At 42.4% G+C, this 19,669-nt stretch overlaps 2 protein-coding genes across 5 annotated transcripts in view; one reads left to right on the top strand and one right to left on the bottom strand.

The window, feature by feature from the left end:
* Positions 1-5,954: 5,954 nt before the first annotated feature.
* On the bottom strand, positions 5,955-9,842 carry LOC133484005 (zinc finger protein 543-like). Its single transcript, XM_061786015.1, has 2 exons — positions 9,531-9,842; positions 5,955-8,425 (listed from the first exon to the last, which is right to left on the bottom strand). Exons 1-2 carry the CDS (start codon positions 9,709-9,711, stop codon positions 7,641-7,643), a joined length of 966 nt encoding a protein of 321 aa, XP_061641999.1. The 5' UTR covers positions 9,712-9,842; the 3' UTR covers positions 5,955-7,640.
* Positions 9,843-10,639: 797 nt separating this feature from the next.
* plekha6 (pleckstrin homology domain containing, family A member 6) overlaps positions 10,640-19,669 on the top strand; it is a 111,687-nt gene continuing 102,657 nt past the window's right edge. For 2 of the 4 annotated variants that reach the window (XM_061783581.1, XM_061783580.1), the window contains exon 1: positions 10,640-10,870. The gene's annotated coding sequence lies outside the window, so the exon portion shown is untranslated. The remainder of the gene's footprint in view (positions 10,871-19,669) is intronic. The other 2 variants (XM_061783587.1, XM_061783586.1) reach the window with 1 other exon arrangement.

The raw sequence follows: 19,669 nt of genomic DNA, 5'->3' as shown, positions 1-19,669 counted from the left end.
GATTGCCACGCATACCTTTGTCTCAACGTGCAAACAAAACTGACCTCTTCTGATTGTGAATGGGGGCAGAATGTGTGCTCAATGCTGTAATGTTCAACTTGAGATTGTGATGTAGTTTCTAAATGACTCTGTTTTGAGACGTGTGCCAAGTTTGGTCGGCATGACCAAAACAAGCCATACCAGTGCAACAGCTCTCGGCTCAATCATCAATCCAAAGTGTGCTGGAAATGTCATGTTTCTGAGAAATGTAATATTAAACTTAAACTGTTGAATGTTATTTTGCATTTATGTCCGATGAGTGTGTTACTGATACTATGGAGCCTACAAACTTTTTGTTTTATACATAGACCCAACATTTGGCACTTAAATTCTTACAGTAATAGGTTGATTGGAAACTCTAAATGGCCCTTAGGTGTGAATGTGTTCAGGGTGTACCCCGTCTCCCGCCCGAAGATAGCTGGGATAGGCTCCAGCACACCCGGGACCCTCGTGAGGACAAAGCGGTACAGGAAATGGATGGATCGATGGATTCTTACAGTATATGAAGCTGGGCGAGGCTAAATTGAAAAACAGGGAGCAAACTCAAGGCAAAGGTAGAAAATGCAATGTCATTATTTATTGTCTCTTAACAGTGTAGCAGACTGAGGTGTGTTCTATGTTATGCATAGTTGAAGGTTTCTGGTAGGGTTCTGTACACTCCGGAGCTTTATGTTGCTCTTTGGTGATGCCTAGTGGTGACTGATCAACTACATACACCTCCACGACACCTTCCTCGGCTCCTGATGTCAACATTTGTTGGTTGATCATCATCTATTATGCAGTTCACCTGTCTGATTAGAGAACATGGGTGAAAGAAACCATGTTGCGTGTCATGCCCTCTTGGTTCGTTCAGCTTTTAAAACCTCGATACTGTGATTTGGGACCATTCAGAGCATAATAAGTTCATTTAAGTTCATTTTTGGCCTCATTAATGTACACGCAGCACCATTGACAGGAACAAAAATGAATTGTTGAACTTTTTGCAGATTTATTAAAAGGAAAAAACTGAAATATTACACAGGCATAAGTATTCAGACCCTTTGCTGTGAGACTCATATTTAACTCAAGTGCCGTCCATTTCTTCTGATCATCCTTGAGATGGTTCTACTCTTTCATTGGAGTCCAGCTGTGTTTGATTATACTGATTGGACTTGATTAGGAAAGCCACATCTGTCTATATAAGACCTTACAGCTCACAGTGCATGTCAGAACAAATGAGAATCGTGGGGTCAAAGGAACTGCCCGAAGAGGTCTGAGACAGAATTGTGACAAGGCACAGATCTGACCAAGGTTCCAAAAAAAATTCTGCTGCACTTAAGGTTCCTAAGAGCACAGTGGCCTCCATAATTCTGAAATGGAAGACGTTTGGGAAGACCAGAACATTTCCTTGAGCTGGACATCCGGCCAAACTGAGCAATCGGGGGAGAAGAGCCTTGGTGAGAGAGGTGAAGAAGAACCCAAAGATCTCTGTGGCTGAACTCCAGAGATGCAGTCGGGAGATGGGACAAAGTTCTAGAAAGTCAACCATCACTGCAGCCCTCCACCAGTCGGGGCTTTACAGCAGAGTGGCCTGACAGAAGCCTCTCCTCAATGCAAGGCACATGAAAGCCCGCATGGAGTTTGCTAAAAAACACCTGAATGACTCCAAGATGGTGAGAAATAAGATTCTCCGGTCTGATGAGACCAAGATAGAACTTTTTGGCCTTAATTCTAAGCGGTATGTGTGGAGAAAACCAGACACTGCTGATCACCTGTCCAATACAGTCCCAACAGTGAAGCATGGTGGTGGCAGCATCATGCTGTGGGGGTGTGTTTCAGCTGCAGGGACAGGACGACTGGTTGCAATCGAAGGAAAGATGAATGCAGCTAAGTACAGGTATATCCTGGACGAAAACCTTCTCCAGAGTGCTCAGGACCTCAGACTGGGCCGAAGGTTTACCTTCCAACAAGACAATGACCCGAAGCACACAGCTAAAATAACGAAGGAGCGGCTTCAGAACAACTCCGTGACTTTTATTGAATGGCCCAGCCAGAGCCCTGACTTAAACCCAACTGACACATCTCTGGAGAGACCTGAAAATGGCTGTCCACCAACGTTCACCATCCAACCTGACAGAACTGGAAAGGATCTGCAAGGCGGAATGGCAGAGGATCCCCAAATCCAGGTGTGAAAAACTTGTTGCATCATTCCCCAAAAGACTCATAGCTGAATTAGCTCAAAACGGTGCTTCTACTAAATACTGAGCAAAGGGTCTCCATACTTACGGCTGTGTGATATTTCAGTTTTTCTTTTTTCATAAATCTGAAAAAAAATCAAAAATTCTGTTTTTTTTCTGTCAATATGGGGTGCTGTGTTTACATAAATGTGGAAAAAAATTAACTTAAAATTTTTTAGCAAATTGTTGCAATACAACAAAGAGTGAAAAACTTAAGGGGCTCTGAATACTGTCCGTACGCACTGCATAATGAAATCTTATGTATGTAAGTGTACGCAGCTTTGAGACAGAGGTAAAACATCAGAAGTTTATAGATGATATGTGTAAACACTGTTTTACGTAGGTCTTTTGACAGACAAGCCAGTGGAAAAAACATCTTCAAGTCTTCTCCCAAATTTCACAACATCATTCACACCCTTTTTCCCCTGCATGTTAAGAAAAGCATAGTATGGAATGCAGCCCTGCAGGTTTTTGCTCTGATGAGGCGCAAGCTTTCATGACCTGGGGGCAAACAGGCAAACAATTTCATCACTTGCCGCCTTCATTCTCTTCCACCCATTATGCTTCACTACCTGGATTATAATGACGGGGCTTTCCACAGATACAACAAGTGTATAGATGTGAAGAGTGACCATATGAGCGTGGAGCGTGACATCATCACAGAGGAAGTGCAATAGCTACCCTGAGGGTGTGACGAGTCAGACCACAATGGTTGGTTATTTGACAGTTGACTGCTTCAAACAACAACTTCAGACTACAAATACTGTACATCTGATTGGCATATGCAACACCAGGCACCAGGCAGTCCAACAAAAATATTGAACCTTTGAATACTGCATTTTGTATATCTCGCTAATTCGTATCTCTTGACCAACTGTACACTTGACAGTAAGTTTGGCAGTGTGAATCTAATTACAGTTTTCCTTTCCTTTAATCTTGTGGCGTGGAACAGTGGCGGTCCTAGGTGGGGGACAAGTGACCAGTGCCCCCTCAACACTGTACCTGGCCCCTCCATACAGTTACTAGACAGTACCGTAGTAAGACAGCAGCATCAACAGCTCGTGGACACTAACTACACACTGGCCGCACAATGAAAATGAGCAAGGAGTCATTGCAAAGAGCACAACCTCCACTTAAGGTGCCAAAACATGGCAAAAACGAAAACCAGGAGGTGAGTAAACCACACAACTAGAATTATGGGAAAACACAAGAAACTTCTCACGTTACAACTGGCACATAAGGTATGTACAACATGTCGCTAGGCATGATGGGAAGTCTGCGTCCACTTCTCCTCGCGCTACAATATATGCTGTCGATATTAAAATTGCGATATTGCACACATGGCGAAAGTAACGCGTGTTGCTCAAGTTCAATATTCTCGTAGGATCTTTTCGTGCTTTTTGTTGAAAACCCCAGCAACGAAGTTGCCATCCACCCAGCAGGAGCAAATCAGAACCGAGAAGCAATTACTATGAACTGCATAGGAGATACCGCTGATCAAAAATTGTTGTTCGTAAACTTCATGAATTAGAATAGCAGCCTGTCAGACCAGCCGTCAATGTCAACTTGAGTTAATGTTGCTTCTAGCTAACATTAGTTAAGCTTACCAGAAAAACCAAGCAAACCCGCAACTGTAGCCTATTATAATAAACGTTATTTATATAGGCCTGCTGTGTTGCTGAAATGTTGTGTATTCCTTTCCACTGCTCTTTGTTGCCTTTAAAAACTGGAAGATGTCTAGCTTCAGCTAAATTTCAGTCTTAGTCCCCATGGTCGGACTTAGAATACAATTAAAGAAGGTATTGAATACAATTAAAAAATACCATGAATAAATCCATTCGGACAATGCGTGTGTGTGCACGTTCGTGCGCGTGTGTTGAAAACTGTGCCCCTGGTCCCAACCCCCACCCCTCAATAAAATTGGCCTAAAAACACCACTGGTGTGAATTTTTTGCTTAGTACTTACTATTTGTAATTAACAGAGTGTACTATATCATTTATTTTTTTTAACCTGATTTCAGAAAGATAATATCAGTTGCTTAGTATTACAACCCCAATTCCAATGAAGTTGGGAGGTTGTGTTAAACACATAAAAACAGAATACAATGATTTGCAAATCTTGTTCAACCTATATTGAATACACTACAAAGACAAGATATTTAATGTTTAAACTGATAAACTTGATTGTTTTTAGCAGATAATCATTAACTTTTTAATTTTATGGCTGCAACATGTTCCAAAAAAGCTGGGACAGGTAGCAAAAAGGACTGAGAAAGTTGAGGAATGCTCATCAAACACCTGTTTGGAACATCCCACAGGTGAACAGGCTCATTGGGAACAGGTGGGTGCCATGATTGCTTTCCTGAATTGCTCAGTCATTCACAAGCAAAGATGGGGCGAGGTTCACCTCTTTGTGAACAAGTGCGTGAGAAAATAGTCCAACAGTTTAAGGACAATGTTCCTCAACGTACAATTGCAAGGAATTTAGGGATTTCATCATCTACGGTTCATAATATCAACAAAAGGTTCCGAGGATCTGGAGAAATCACTGCATGTAAGCGGTAAGGCCGAAAACCAACAAGAATGCCCGTGACCTTCGATCGCTCAAGCGGCACTGCATCAAAAACCGACATCAATGTGTAAAGGATATCAACACATGGGCTCAGGAACACTTCAGAAAACCAATGTCAGTAAATACAGTTCGGCGCTACATCCGTAAGTGCAACTTGAAACTCTACTATGCAAAGCAAAAGCCATTTATCAACAACACTCAGAAACGCCGCCGGCTTCTCTGGGCCCGAGCTTATCTAAGACGGACCGATGCAAAGTGGAAAAGTGTTCTGTGGTCCGACGAGTCCACATTTCAAATTGTTTTCGGAACTTGTGGACGTCGTGTCCTCCGGGCCAAAGAGGAAAAGAACCATCCGGACTGTTATGGACGCAAAGTTCAAAAGCCAGCATCTGTGCTGGTATGGGGCTGTGTTAGTGCCAATGGCATGGGTAACTAACACATCTGTGAAGGCACCATTAATGCTGAAAGGTACAGGTTTTGGAGAAACATGCTGCCATCCAAGCAACGTCTTTTTCATGGACGCCCCTGCTTATTTCAGCAAGACAATGCCAAACCACATTCAACAACGTGGCTTCTGCCTGCAGTCCAGACCAATCTCCCATTGAAAATGTGTGGCGCATTAGAAAAGCGTAAAATACGACAACGGCGACCCCGGACTGTTGAACAGCTGAAGCTGTACATCAAGCAAGAATGGGAAAGAATTCCACCTACAAAGCTTCAACAATTAGTGTCCTCAGTTCCCAAACGTTTATTGAATGTTGTTCAAAGAAAAGTTGATGTAACAGTGATAAACTCCTAAATTCCTTGCAATTGTACGTTGAGGAACATTGTCCTTAAACTGTTCGACTATTTTCTCACGCACTTGTTCACAAAGAGGTGAAACTCGACCCATCTTTGCTTGTGAATGACTGAGCAATTCAGGGAAGCTCCTTTTCTACCCACCTGTTCCCAATGAGCCTGTTCACCTGTGGGATGTTCCAAACAGGTGTTGGATGAGAATTCCTCAACGTTTTTGCCACGTGTCCCAGCTTTTTTGGAACGTGTTACAGCTATAAAATTCTAAGTTAATGATTATTTGCTAAAAACAATCAAGTTTATCAGTTTGAACATGAAATATCTTGTCTTTGTAGTGTATTCAATTAAATATAGGTTGAACATGATTTGCAAATCATTGTATTCTGTTTTTATTCATGTTTAACACAATGTCCCAACTTCATTGGAATTGGGGTTGTCATATGTGAGCATGTCCATAAACTGTTCACAAATCCCCAAAGATGGATCACTATATATACAGAAAAGGATTATATTTTATTATTAAGGTAGCCATTGTTTAGTTGGAAATCTCTGATTAGGCAACTTATATTATCTTTCTGAAATCAGGTTTAAAAAAAAAATGATATAGTACACTCTTTAATAATTACACATTTCATTGCTTCCCTTTTAATCATTTTATTTACCAACTTTTCAGCTCGCAATCAGTACACAAATGACAAACATATATCATTTGTATATACATATGTATTTTAAATGACTTCCAGACTATATATTAGACCCGATTGCAGCAAATACAAAACTACTCCTCTGTTTTGTCTTCTATTTGCACAATTGCCACCTGCTGGTTAAAATTTCTAACTACACCTAAAAAAGGAAACTAAAATGAGCATTATGTTTGGGGCGCAGCTTGATTGGCCGCGTTCAATTATTAATTATAATTGTAAATAATAGGCATCTATAAAACAAGTGAATAATGAATTATATCACATTTACTATTACCTCTCATTCACACGACTGAAACGCTCTCACGCGCAATACTGAAACGGTTGCAAAGCAAAAGCAATTGATATAGCGCGTTTCATACATGTCTACAATGTGCTTTACACGATTAAAAGCATTTAAAAACAAAGAAAGGAAGAAAAAAAACAGCTAATAAACATTTAAAACAAAGAGGAAAAAAAAAGAAAAAAATCTATCTATCTGTGTGTGTGTATTTGCTGAAAAATTCACTTACAGTATTTGCTGTTTTTGTGCTCATTCTAAAGCAGGGGTGTCAAACTAATTTTTTTGTCACGGGCCACATTATTGGTACAATTGCCCTCAGAGGGCCAGTATGACTTTGGAACCATATAAATGCTTCATCGTGTCGTGAAAAATCAGTGGACCCCCCACATACTCGTGGTTTGGCATTGCAGAGTTACATACTCGCTGATTTAAAAAAAATAATAATTCTTCAAATAATTTTTCAATTCTTCACATTTTTCCCCAAAATGGGCATCAGTTACCCGTGAAGTTTTGCTTGTCATGGTCTGGCCCGGTGCACACAACAAATTGATGGATAACTCTATTTGAAAACAGAACTACTGAGCAAGTTACTGTAAAACAATGGGTTTGGTAACAAAAAAAATGCTTCGATTATACCTGTAATATCTCGACGTTGTTATGAAATCCAACAATTTGCAGTGTTGGTGCAGATTTGAGCAAGAATCATACAAGTTGATTCAAATCATTTGGTTTCGCGGGCCGCATAAAATGGTGTGGGGGGGCCGGATGTGACCCCCCGGGCCTTGAGTTTGACACAGCATTACAAATATCACTTTGCTGCCATCTTGGTGTCAAGGAACTATGTTAAAGTGAGGAGTTTCATGAAGACAAAAAACAAAAAATTGGCTTTTTTTTTTAGTAACGTTTGAATTATTATCACTTGCCAGGTTCAATCATTCAACCGCAGTAATAGTAGCAATCATCAGCAATAATGAAATAGCAATCATGAAGCCCTAAATCGATCACATTTCAAATCGATTGTTTATCTACTGGTTTTATCTCGCGTAATTCTCATGAGCTCTCATGTGCTTGACCAGCGTCCCTCTGTTATTGTAACTTTTCTTGCATAGGGAGCAGCTGAACGGCTTCTCCCCTGTATGGAATCTCATGTGCGAAGTTAATGAGCCCCTCCGAGTGAAGTTTTTCCCACAAAACACACAACTAAAAGGTTTCTCTCCTGTGTGCACTCTCTTGTGTCTGTCCAAACTTGCCTTTTGATTAAACTTTCTGCCACATTCAATACAGCCAAATGGTTTCTCTCCTGTGTGACATGCCATGTGTCTCTGCAAATTGTGGTTGTATTTGAATATTTTTTCACACTCTGGGCACTTGAAGCACTTGGCCTGGTTATGAGAGCTAAGATGAGGTTCAGGGTCGCTGTATTGCCCCGAGTCCGCAAAGGGCCGGCGATTATTGTTAGTTGCTTTTATGACACTGGCTATAGCCGAGTCAAAAACCGCATCAGTGCCTCCACAGTCTTCTCCATTAAGGTCACTTTCAACTGGTTCACATAAGATGCAAGTTGGAGAAGCTTCCTGTCTGTGCTCAACACTTTCTCTTTGTTGAATTGTAGATGCAAGAGATTTCTCTTTCACGTCTTCCTTTTCCAACGAGGCAGTCACCTCTTCCGATTTTTGACAGTGACTTGTCCAGACTTCTTCCAGTTCCTCTTTGACGAATGGGGCCATTGGAGCCTCTTGTTCCAGACTTGGTCTCCTCTCGTCATGCACAGAGGGGATCTTCATGCTGATTAGCACTGGCTGGATGCGCTGGGATGCATCTGAAATACAAAATATGAAAGGAAACAATTCGGGGATTGAGTCGCTGATAACTGTATGTAGCGATGTGCATTCGCCTGACTTGAAACAAAATCTAAACCAATTAAAGTGTTGAAAATGGCTTGTTCTCTTTGACGATGCGCGATTTTTTTTGCATTCCTGAAAAATGATGGCTTTGGAGATGCGAGGTTTCCATTGTCAAGACACTTCCGAACATTGATCAGTGCCAGGATTCATGCAAGATTAGGTATTTGCCGTGTTGCTCAATATGTGTAGCTGTATTTGTATTTTTATGTCAAAGATGTCATAGTTTAGCGCTTTAGTAGTAGTTAATTAATCTACGTAAGACAACACAATACAGCAAAATCTGACTACTGTTGGCAAAGGCTTGAAATGAACTCTCCACATCCACACCTAAATTGGCATTGGTATTACCACAGCAGGCGGCACGGTGGCCGACTGGTTAGAGCGTCAGCCTCACAGTTCTGAGGTGCGGGGTTCAATCCCCGTCCCCGCCTGTGTGGAGTTTGCATGTTCTCCCCGTGCCTGCGTGGGTTTTCTCCGGGCACTCCGGTTTCCTCCCACATCCCAAAAACATGCATTAATTGGAGACTCTAAATTGCCCGTAGGCATGACTGTGAGTGCGAATGGTTGTTTGTTTCGATGTGCCCTGCGATTGGCTGGCAACCAGTTCAGGGTGTACCCCGCCTCCTGCCCGATGACAGCTGGGATAGGCTCCAGCACGCCCGCGACCCTAGTGAGGAGAAGCGGCTCAGAAAATGGATGGATGGATTACCACAGCAGATATGGAACTACAGTGGGTATCAAAAGTCTCCACACCCCTGTTATAATACCAGGTTTTTGTGATATAAAAGCGAAACCAAGACGTTTTCCACCATTAATGTGACCTATTTCCTGTACAACTAAATTGAAAATAAAAAAATATGTATTTTTGAGAGGGGAAATAACAAACAACAACAATAAGCAATTGAGATAATGTGGTTGCACAAGCGAGCACGCCTCTTATAACTGAGAATTTTTATTTCATTTTATTTGATTTTGGTGTGTGTGTGTGTCAATGTCTTTATGTCCATCTGCAAATCAGACCTGATCCGCGCTCCTCGATCGTCGTGCCGCACGGCTGAGCGGCTCCCCGCGGCCTGCTGCGACGGTGCCGAAGCTCGTCCTCATACTCGGCCAGCGTTTTTTCAAATATCGTCATAATCTCGTCAACGGCCACGGTCAGTCTCTCGCTGACAAGTGCTCTTAATAACTGAACGGAAGGCATCCTAAAGTCATCGGCAGCCCAAGTTGATGCCTGTTTCCTGCTGTTTTTGTTGTTGTTTTTTCTCCGCCCCACTTTCTTCTTCTTCTTCTTCTTCTTCTTCTTCTTCTTCTTCTTCTTCTTCTTCTTCTTCTTCTTCTTCTTCTTCTCCTCCTCCTCCTCCTTCTTCTTCTCGTATCGCTGGTTGCTACAATCATTTAGTGGGGTGCCCACCGCCCTCTAGCGTTCATCACCTACATTACAGCAAAACGCAGATTCTCCCCCCCCCCCCCCCCCCCCCCCCAAAATGGAAGGTAGCACCAGGAAGAAATGTGATCAGATCATCAAAATCGAAATGGTTTCAGTTGTGTGTACAGTGAGGCAGACAGAGCGGCTGCTGTATTTTTTATTTTATTTTTTTGCATCCTGACTGAGCGCGACAAAAAACTGCTGCTCTTGCCCCCCCCCCCCCCCACTGCACTGTTATGTTGTCAAAAAAGCTCCCCCTTTTTTTTTATTTTATTTATTTATTTTTTTTACTACTCCGTGCAATTGTATCCAAATGGCCGGTGGGAAACGATGCGTGTTCAATGATGTGTAGCGCCCAACAAAATCATTCAAATCCAGCCAGTGGTATAGTGTGACATTTCCATGCATGTATTTTTTATTCCTTTTTATTCTTTTGTCCTTCTAGGCTTTCCCCTTTTGCCTGCCTGCGTCCACGTTGGCTCTTGAGCTCAGGGAGGGGCTCGAATGAGCACGGCCCTCCTGTATTATTGGCTCCTTGCCTCCTCTTGTCTCAGTGACTGTAATGAAAGGAGGTTTGAGCAGCACTGTGACATCTCCCCCCCCCCCCCCCCCCACCATGCCCCTGCCGCCTCCCATTCACTCTTGTCTTCTCCCTGCATCCCTCTCATTGCTTTTCTCTTCTCCACTTGTTCTGTGCACTGACGGTGGCGATGGGCGGTCATGTGATGTTTTAATACCCTGGGATTTTCTTCTGGGCACGCTCCGAACGGCCTCAGTCCAGACCTTATTTATCGTCCGTTGCATGTTTAACATGGCTCTACCTGGTCGTAGGACGATGTGTTAGAGCGCTGCCCTTTTATGCCTTTGATGGAATCTATATGCGGTGAAAAAAGACAGAAGCAAGGCGTGGCGGCATCAGTCGTGCAGGTGGCTGGTAGGTGACGTGCTCCTGTTTGATTGCCATGCTGTGTTTCTGCTTAAGAATAAGGAATGTTTCTACGATAGGGTCACAGTCGCCCAAAGGACAACGGGCCAAATGCATCTCTCGGATGATTCGCGCTTGTCCCGCTTTCATCCGATGTGCAGGATCCTTACCGCACACGCATGGCATTATGATTGACGCGTTGACTGAATAGTACTGATGGAGACTGTGACGTGTCCAGGTTTTCATCGGAAGTCAGTCCCACCCTGAATTCTTCTTTAATTGTTTCCCGGATCTTAATTTAACAAACCTACCGTATGTCACACCTCTACTTCCCTTGAGGGTGATGGACAGGTTCTGACTCACCATCACCATGGTTACCGCTGCCAAACGGAACACGCTAGTGCAATCAGCCAGTGTCTGTACTTTGTTTAAAAAAAATAATAAAAAATTGTGACAAATTTGTCTTTGCACCCAAAATGCAAAAAGGAGAGCAGTGTCCGTTGAGTTACAGACGGCTCATGAAAGTGGGGAGGGGGATCGCTCATTGTCATTTTTTCAGATCAAAACAGTCCACTGCTGTTGAAAAAATGCCCTCAAACAAGCCCATGAGCCCTTTTCCTAAATAATCATGACTGTTGGCCACATAGCGGCTAAAAATAGAGGGATTTTACTGCGGGTGTGTCTTTGGTGCCGATGGCCACATGGCTGCGTTAAACTAATCCAAGCCAATTCTACTCCAATCCTCCCAGTAGAGCTGATCAGACGCAAAGCAGGATAAGAAGGATTTGATTCAAGCTTTTCAGTACCACTGTAATCAGCGTGTTTCTCAATGGTGTTTTTAAGAGAAGATTATTATTATTATTTGTTTTTTTCTAAGAGATGAAAAGAACGTCTTTATTAAGTGCGCTTAGCCAACTATCTGCATATCCATCATTGCGTACCTCGAGTATTTTCCAGCATCAGATTCTTGGATGCCGGACTGGATGTCAGGATGGAGTCACTCAACTGTGGCAGACGGCCATTCATGAGCAAATTCCCCAAGGTGACGAGAGAGGGAGGAGGGAGATGCATCGCAACAACGACAACAAAAAATATATTTTTACCTGCAAGGTGAAAACAAATCCAGCAGGATTGTAGTGAAGATTATATTCATTTAATTTGCAGGTTACAAATGTGCATCTTTTCGACTGATACTGCTGCCCTTTCCTTCTCTGCGGTAAACCCATCGGTTTACAGCATATAGACTCCTGAAGTACATTTGAAGAACTGCTTTTTGCATTTCTTACAGTAACTTTATTGAAAGACCCTGAAAAGACATTTTTTTAAAAATCTAAACACATGAAATATGTTGGAAGATAACTGTTGAAAATGTGCAAAAGATTGAGAAATTCAGCAGACTCTTCTCTGTGGTGTGTCGAATGTAAAATCATTTTTTGGGGGGGGTCCTTATATAGGGTCTTTTTTGAAGGAACTGGGGCTACGCTTAAAATGAATGGAATTTTTCACACACACCATGTGGAGAAAATTCTGCGTATTCCTGCCTAGTAGACATTCAGGAAATTTAAAAAAGAAATGTAAAAATATAAGATAGCTGATCTTGCCTCTTTGGAACCAAAACACTTTCCACTCTTTTGGGATCACTTTCCACAAGATTTTGCTTTTTTTTGTGTGGTCCATTTGTGCATCTATGTTGCACCGGAAAAATTTATCCTCCAATCTGATTCCACAATTTGAGCCTGTCTCGTTAAGATGAAGGAATTTAAATCGGGGGGAAACTGAGAAGTCCAGCACGTTTGATTGAGACTATCTCACTAGCGTTGCCGCTACTCCGACGATAACTCAGTTGACACAGAGACAAATTCAAGGGTCGGAATCGAAAACCGGTTCTGACTTAGAACCGCGTCCAATTGACCAATCCCATTGGAATTGTACACCTCCAACAATGCCGGTTCTCCTTAACAATGGTTTCATTTCCCAGCTTTGCGGTTCGTTGCATTTATGACACATACTTTGCGACACAGACCTCCACCTTTCAAGCTACGACAGTTTCCGACATTAGTCTGGTGTTAGTTTTGTTGTGGCAAATCTCAGAACACATCTGAGGTGTTCATCACTCAGCTAGGATCTGTAGGATGTTTTGGTCGTGTTCATCACACTATAAGTCTGTTCACACACATATGTCGAGCCGAACACCACCAGCATCCTCTGTGCCATCTTCTGGATTTTTGGAAATTTGTCTGTGCTTAATGAAGCATAAAACTCATCCAGTTTGAGAGTTGAACTTCTCTATTAAGACAGTATCGCAATGGAGATCCATCAGTTCCATCGGCAGCTCGCGTGGTGCTGTTTCAGGGTCTTGTGTGACTGAATCTTGGGTGGCAGTTTGTCAGATAAAGGTGTTTTGCTGAGCCTGCAAGCTTGATTTTAACTGCTGAGCTGTAGCCACCAGTTCCTACGTTGATTGGCTGTTTGCATAATCAGCATGCTTGGTAGAAAGGTGACGGCTGATGTTATATTCCTCTAAAATTGCAATGGTTTCTTAACAAAGTCTTTGACTGGACTTCAGTGAAAAACTATTTCGTAGTCCATTCTATATTAAGCACTCAGCACTCACTGTCAACTTTTCTTTTCTTTGGCCCACTTATGGTTGAAGAAGGGTTCGGAGCAGTAGCAGAGTAAAAACAGAATAGACAAAGTCAAGTCAATGTATCACTGTACCTACTGCTCTACCTGGTGGAACCACTGGGCATTACAGGAGAACCTGGTGGAACTACTGGGCAAAACAGCACAACCTGGTGGAACCACTTGGTATTAAAGGACAAGGTCAAATGAATGCAGTCATGATTTTGATATGATTTGGGCGATTCTGTACCAATCTGTGGCGGGCTGGATTGAAATGATCAACGGGCCGGATTTGGCCCGCGGGGCCGTAGTTTCCCTACCACTGGTCAAAAGGGTCCAGCGTTGTCGCCGAGACGTCTCTGCGATGTCTCCTCAGTCTTGTTGGTCTCCAGCAGGTCACAGAAACGTTCCCCGTGTCAGGTCGCCAACTAGTCTCCAGGCCAGTGAGATAGGCCCTTGAATTAGAACTACTGCAATGAATTTTGTGACAGTTGAGTGTGACAGCTTTTTGTATCACGCAGCTTCAACTGATTTGGGCTAAAATGACACTATGAATGGACGATGAGATGACAAGAAGGCCGCTCAGAGAACTCTTTGCATGTTTCGTACAATCTGATTTACATTTGCCTCTTTACAGCTGCTCAACAAATCTGCAACATCATTAGTTCTGTAGTCTATGAGTGTGCGGTCCTCCTGCATCACCCTCCGAACCCATGCCACCCAATTTATATAACTCTCAGTCTCTCACCCTAACCCGCTGTCGTGTATTCATCCCTCAGTACACTTGGGAATGCAGATGTTGCTCTTTCATCAAATGGGGGCAGACTAATCCACCACAGCAGCTATAAACTGCTGCGTAGTGGCGCATCTAAGTTTCCCAAGGAAATACAAAATCGTCTCAACCTTAGATAAACTCAATACTTTTTTTTTTACAATTAAAATTGTTTCATAATCATTTAGATGTACAATTTCATTGAGAACAGAAGCCTGTCTGACCTGATTTAGCGCGTTAGGCAGAAAACATCCTTGACTTGTCGCTAATTAGTCAGAGCGCACATCTCGAGACTGCCAACCATACACACTTAAATTCAGAGTCACTGTTCTGTCACACTTTAATATTGAAAAGGATACAGTGCGGTAACACAGTGGATTAGCGGTCAGCACGTCTGCCTCACAGCTCTGAGGTTCGGGGTTCTCCCAGTGCTTGCGTCTCCTGCATCCCAAACACATGTATGTTCGGTTTATTGAGGACTTAATTTCACATGTGTGTGAATGTGAATAGTTGCCTATCGAAGTGCCCTGCTATTGGCTGGCAGCCCATCCAGGGTGTACCGGGCATCTCGAGCAAGTCAGCTGAGAATGGTTCCGGCTCCCACCGTTCTTTTCACTGAGCTAAACATCCCACTTTTACTTTTAACAATACGCTAAATCGATACATTTGATTGGAATACTTCCAGATGAATGTTCATAGACTTCATCATACCCACACCTGTTTTTGTCGAGAGCACTTATCTGACGAAAACCCAAATGGGGTGATAAATATTTAAAGAATTGTATCGCTGCCTGCTGACAAAAGTAAAAGCAATTTGTAGCCATCCATGTACATATATATTTTTCTACTGGACGAAACCAGTGGGTGGATATACAGACTTGTTTTTTTTCTTTAGCACAAACTGACTTGTATTCCGCCCCCACGAGTCCTTCATATTCACTCTGTATCACAGTCACACGGTCCTCTCGACTGGTGAACTCTGGCAAGTTCAAATCTAATTACAGTGCCCAGTGCATCGTCTCTCCAACCGGGCCACGTGATTTGTTTCTGCTTATTTCGCGACGTTGAGTAGCGTGAAGCCCCCGTCTGCCTCATTTGCGTGTTTATAAGAATCACCAGATGTGATTATGCGCCGTAGGTTTAAGAAAACCATAATAATAATGCATGTTTGAAACCTACAAACTGCGTTTCCCACATCGGATTACGTAAATTAGTCGAGTCAGAAACTCTCTTCATGTGGCAAGTCCTTGTTTTTATTTTAGATAGTTCTGATTGCATATTACAAAACTCTTCTTGATAGAATTTGCAAAGTTCATTTAAATGTCTTTCTTTTCTCAGACCTACAGTTACACTTTAGTATGCTTCTAGGAATGATATGGGGAAACAATGATATGGAAACAAGTAGGCTATCGATATTGTACAGTAGCTTAGAGTTGCATTTCAGTGACCCATCCAACAATTTTGTGTTGAGGTCAAGACTTTGGGGAGTTCATTTCAAAACCTTAATGTCAGCCTGGTCTATACATTCCTTGGATGTGTGTTTGAGGTTTGTGTAATTCGGGAAGACCCATTTGTAAATTTCAACCATCTGGTTTGAGGTTTGCCAAAGAATTTTGAGGCCTGTATCCCTTTTCATTACTCCATGTACTTTGTCTAAATTTATAAGGATGCTTGATGCTTGAGTGTGTTGTAGCGTGTTTGGCACGGGGCATAGCCATCATATCAAAAGTGGGAGGGAATAATTATTCAGGCGTCAGCCAACTTTTGTCAGCAAAACATCCTCTCGCATTCAACTGCTCCTCTCGATCTCATATATATGATATATATAGACAGCTGGTTGAGGTAACCGACAATGACAGTAAAGTAGCCAGATAATTAAATGCCCAATGGCAATACTGAACACACAAAAAAAAAAATCGGTGAAATACCATCCTTGCCAGAAAGCTTATTGCACACTAAATGGAAAGGAAATAGAAATTTCTAAACATTCAAACAAACAAAAGTATATAAAAAGTCTAAACCTTTTGAATTGATTTGAATACTTTCTGATGTCCTTAGTCCTCTATGAAATCAGACAAATTGTATTTGTGTTTTAAGCAAAACAAGACATTCAAGGACGTCAATCTTGACTGAAAACTGCTCAGCATTTTTTCATACTTTCTAATGTGTTTTGAATCAAACACTACCCACGGGGTCGCTGCAGTGCTGAGGCTCAATTTGAAATCTGAAAATCCTCTGAAGCCCACCAATACCTCCAACACAAAAGATCTTTAATTCCCAAATAGATAGTTTTCATAACCAAAGTTAATATATGTGAACAATGACCATGAAGATGAAATGCAAATGAATATTCAGTCCAATTCAGTCGTTCTGAACTTGTAACCACGTTTTTTTCCCCCTGCTAACATTAACGTCAGGGCTCTGATTCACGCTATTGTCCCACAAGAAAAAACAAAAAAAACAAACATAAAAACTAACCAATAGAAGCTTCACAGATTACAGTTTTTACCTTTTGACACATGGAGACCTATTTTCATGAACGCTGTAAATCCAGCACGACAGGTGGAGCAATTGGGCGCCAGAAGCAGGTTAGATTCGTGTTGGTAATTTCGTGGATGAGCAGATCTGCGGTGGGCACTCTGAGCCACCGTGATAGTTTACAGTCGACTTAAGTCACAACCAATCAAGGCTCCTCTCATTCCCTTTAAATGTGACACACTCACAATCTCTGTGCAGAAGATGATGTGTAATCACATCGATCCGTGTGAGCATTGTCACTGCTCTAGACAAGATATGGCAATAGACAAAGCAGGTACACAGTATGAGCTGGTGACGTAAATAGGTCCGTGCACCTTGTTATTTGTCTGCCTGTGCCCTGATCCAATTCGTTAAAAATCACGTGAGGCCAGCAGTCTACCCTGCGGCAATATTTAGATGTGGTCTGAGCAGGTGTAAATTTAAATCAACTTCCTGCCACCAAATTGTCACTCTGCAAGGCTAGCGGTAGCCGGTTGGCATACTGCCTGCGTACTTGTCTGGAATGATGCCATGATTGTCACATTATAGAGAGGCAGCCATTTAATCTGTTCTTGCCTCCCCTGCCACATGACCTTTGAATCTCTCTAGCATGTGCACACTTTGTTGTTGTAATAGCAAAATTGAGTTTCATGGACTCCAGTTGTTCTGACCACAGCCTCGTCATTGGACTTGACATTGCCATTTTGTACTTGTTGGCTTTCCCATACTTCCTGTGTCATCCAAGTTTTGTCATTGCCCGGAGGAGATTTATTTAGTCACACAGATGTGCACTTACAAATATAGGCACACAGGTGCTGCATACTCTGTTACATTGGTGTGCTTATTGGCAGTGACTCATTCTCATTCTCTGCGTTCAAAACAATCTCGGAGGGCTTTATTTTGAACCATTTACACCATGAGTTTTCAATGGGAAGCAGGGTTTGGATGCTGCCATTGGCATCAATAGATGGTCTGAGGTGTCAAGGCGAGCAGAACTGTCGTCATTACTAATGTTTGTGAAGGCCAAGTCTAATGTTATGTCCACATATTGCTGGAAATGGGGAAAAAAACTGTTTTCATATCAGCCTGATTGAAATCTAACTACAAATCAACTAAAATAAAAAGGTTCCCTAGATGTGTATTAAACAACTTCTGGACTGTCTACTAAAGAACTTTCAGGGCATGCCTTCCAGCCTTCCACAGAGCAATTGAGAGATATACCCAAGAAGCCAGTCTTACTGCAAATTATGATGGGAACGCATTGATTATAGACTGGATTTACATGCAAGTTATTTTGGGGACTGCACTTACATCAACACAAACATATGAATGTATGCATGCATGCACGTGGACCTTCACGAGCCATGAAAAGAAGCATAGACACATTTTGTAAATCATTCATACGAGTTCTAGAGCCATTACACATGCATTGTGTTAAAACTGCATCTCATTACAAAAATGTTGTTTTGAGCATGAGCATGGGAAACCCGACAGAGCATTTGCGAGCAAGCAAAGAAAAATCATAACAAATGACCATAAACTACGCAAGTCACAGCCCTTTAAGTATCCCTCCATTTTCTATACTGCTTACACTCTTTGGGGTTTCAGGTGTGCTGGAGCCTATCCCAGCAGACGGGCGAGAGGCAGGATACACCCTGGATTGGTTACCAGCCAATCGCAGTGCACATAGATAAACAACAATTCACACCGATCTACAATTTAGGGACAGTCTCATTTCTTTATTTGCTACTTTCTAGGTCCTCGCTTCTCGCTCCTCTGTTTACATGTTCCCATCGAGGAGACAAGGTGGGAGGAGGAAGAAATGTCGGCAGAAACGAGACAATCATTCCTCGATGACATCCTTTCATGGAGACGGCAAACTAAAGATGATGTCACGTCATTGACGTTTGTCACCAATCAGTGATCTCTGTGGCTGAATTATTACTATCACCACACGTCCACTTTAAGTTGTATGTTTCAAGTGGCATTAAATTAAAGTCAAATATTGTTAGACCACTTCGCTAGCAGCAAAAAAAAATAAACTTCTTTTGGGAATGTTAAAGGACGCTTGAGTAAATCTCACGTAAGCACAAGAAGAACATGCAAACTTCATAAAGATTTGAACCCTCAACCTAAGGACTGGGAGGGGAATATGCTAAGCAGTTGGGCACCTTGCCACTCGCTGTTTTTCAATTTAACTTTCTAAAATATTTGTCTTGTCTGTTTAGAAGGGATGGCGGTATTTGAGAGACTTGTGTGGACATGCAACTCTGATAAATGATGAGCAGGAGCGAGTGAGTTCCGACCTGTCAAGCATCACTCATGCAGTCCTCTACAATTCCCGTAGATCATTCTATGCCAGCTCTGTGGGTTCATCCAGGTGCCCTTCTTTACACCCTACACCTATAATCATTCACCTGAAGTTACTCTTGGGTTTCTCTTTACACCCCAAACCATCTTCATGGCAGCTGTGGCTCAAATCTTTGTTGGGCTACCTGACCGTGGCTTGGTATCAACAGAACCACTCATTTTCCACTTTTGTATCACAGTTTGAACACTTCCGTTAGGAATTTTCAAGCCTTAACATAGCTTTTCATCCATCCATCCATTTTCTGAGCCGCTTCTCCTCACTAGGGTCGCGGGCGTGCTGGAGCCTATCCCAGCTGTCATCGGGCAGGAGGCGGGGTACACCCTAAACTGGTTCCCAGCCAATCGCAGGGCACAGAGAAACAAACAACCATTCGCACTCACAGTCACACCTACGGGCAATTTAGAGTCTCTAATTAATGCATGTTTTTGGGATGTGGGAGGAGTTTAGAAACTCATTGACTATTTATAAACAGAAACGAATTACAAGCAAACTAGTCATCTGCGTGGAAACTTACCCTTAATGGTCC

This window comes from Phyllopteryx taeniolatus, chromosome 9 (assembly GCF_024500385.1).
Source record: "Phyllopteryx taeniolatus isolate TA_2022b chromosome 9, UOR_Ptae_1.2, whole genome shotgun sequence".
In the NCBI taxonomy this organism is placed as follows: Eukaryota; Metazoa; Chordata; class Actinopteri; order Syngnathiformes; family Syngnathidae; genus Phyllopteryx; species Phyllopteryx taeniolatus.
This window is presented reverse-complemented; position numbering and strand designations above follow the sequence as displayed.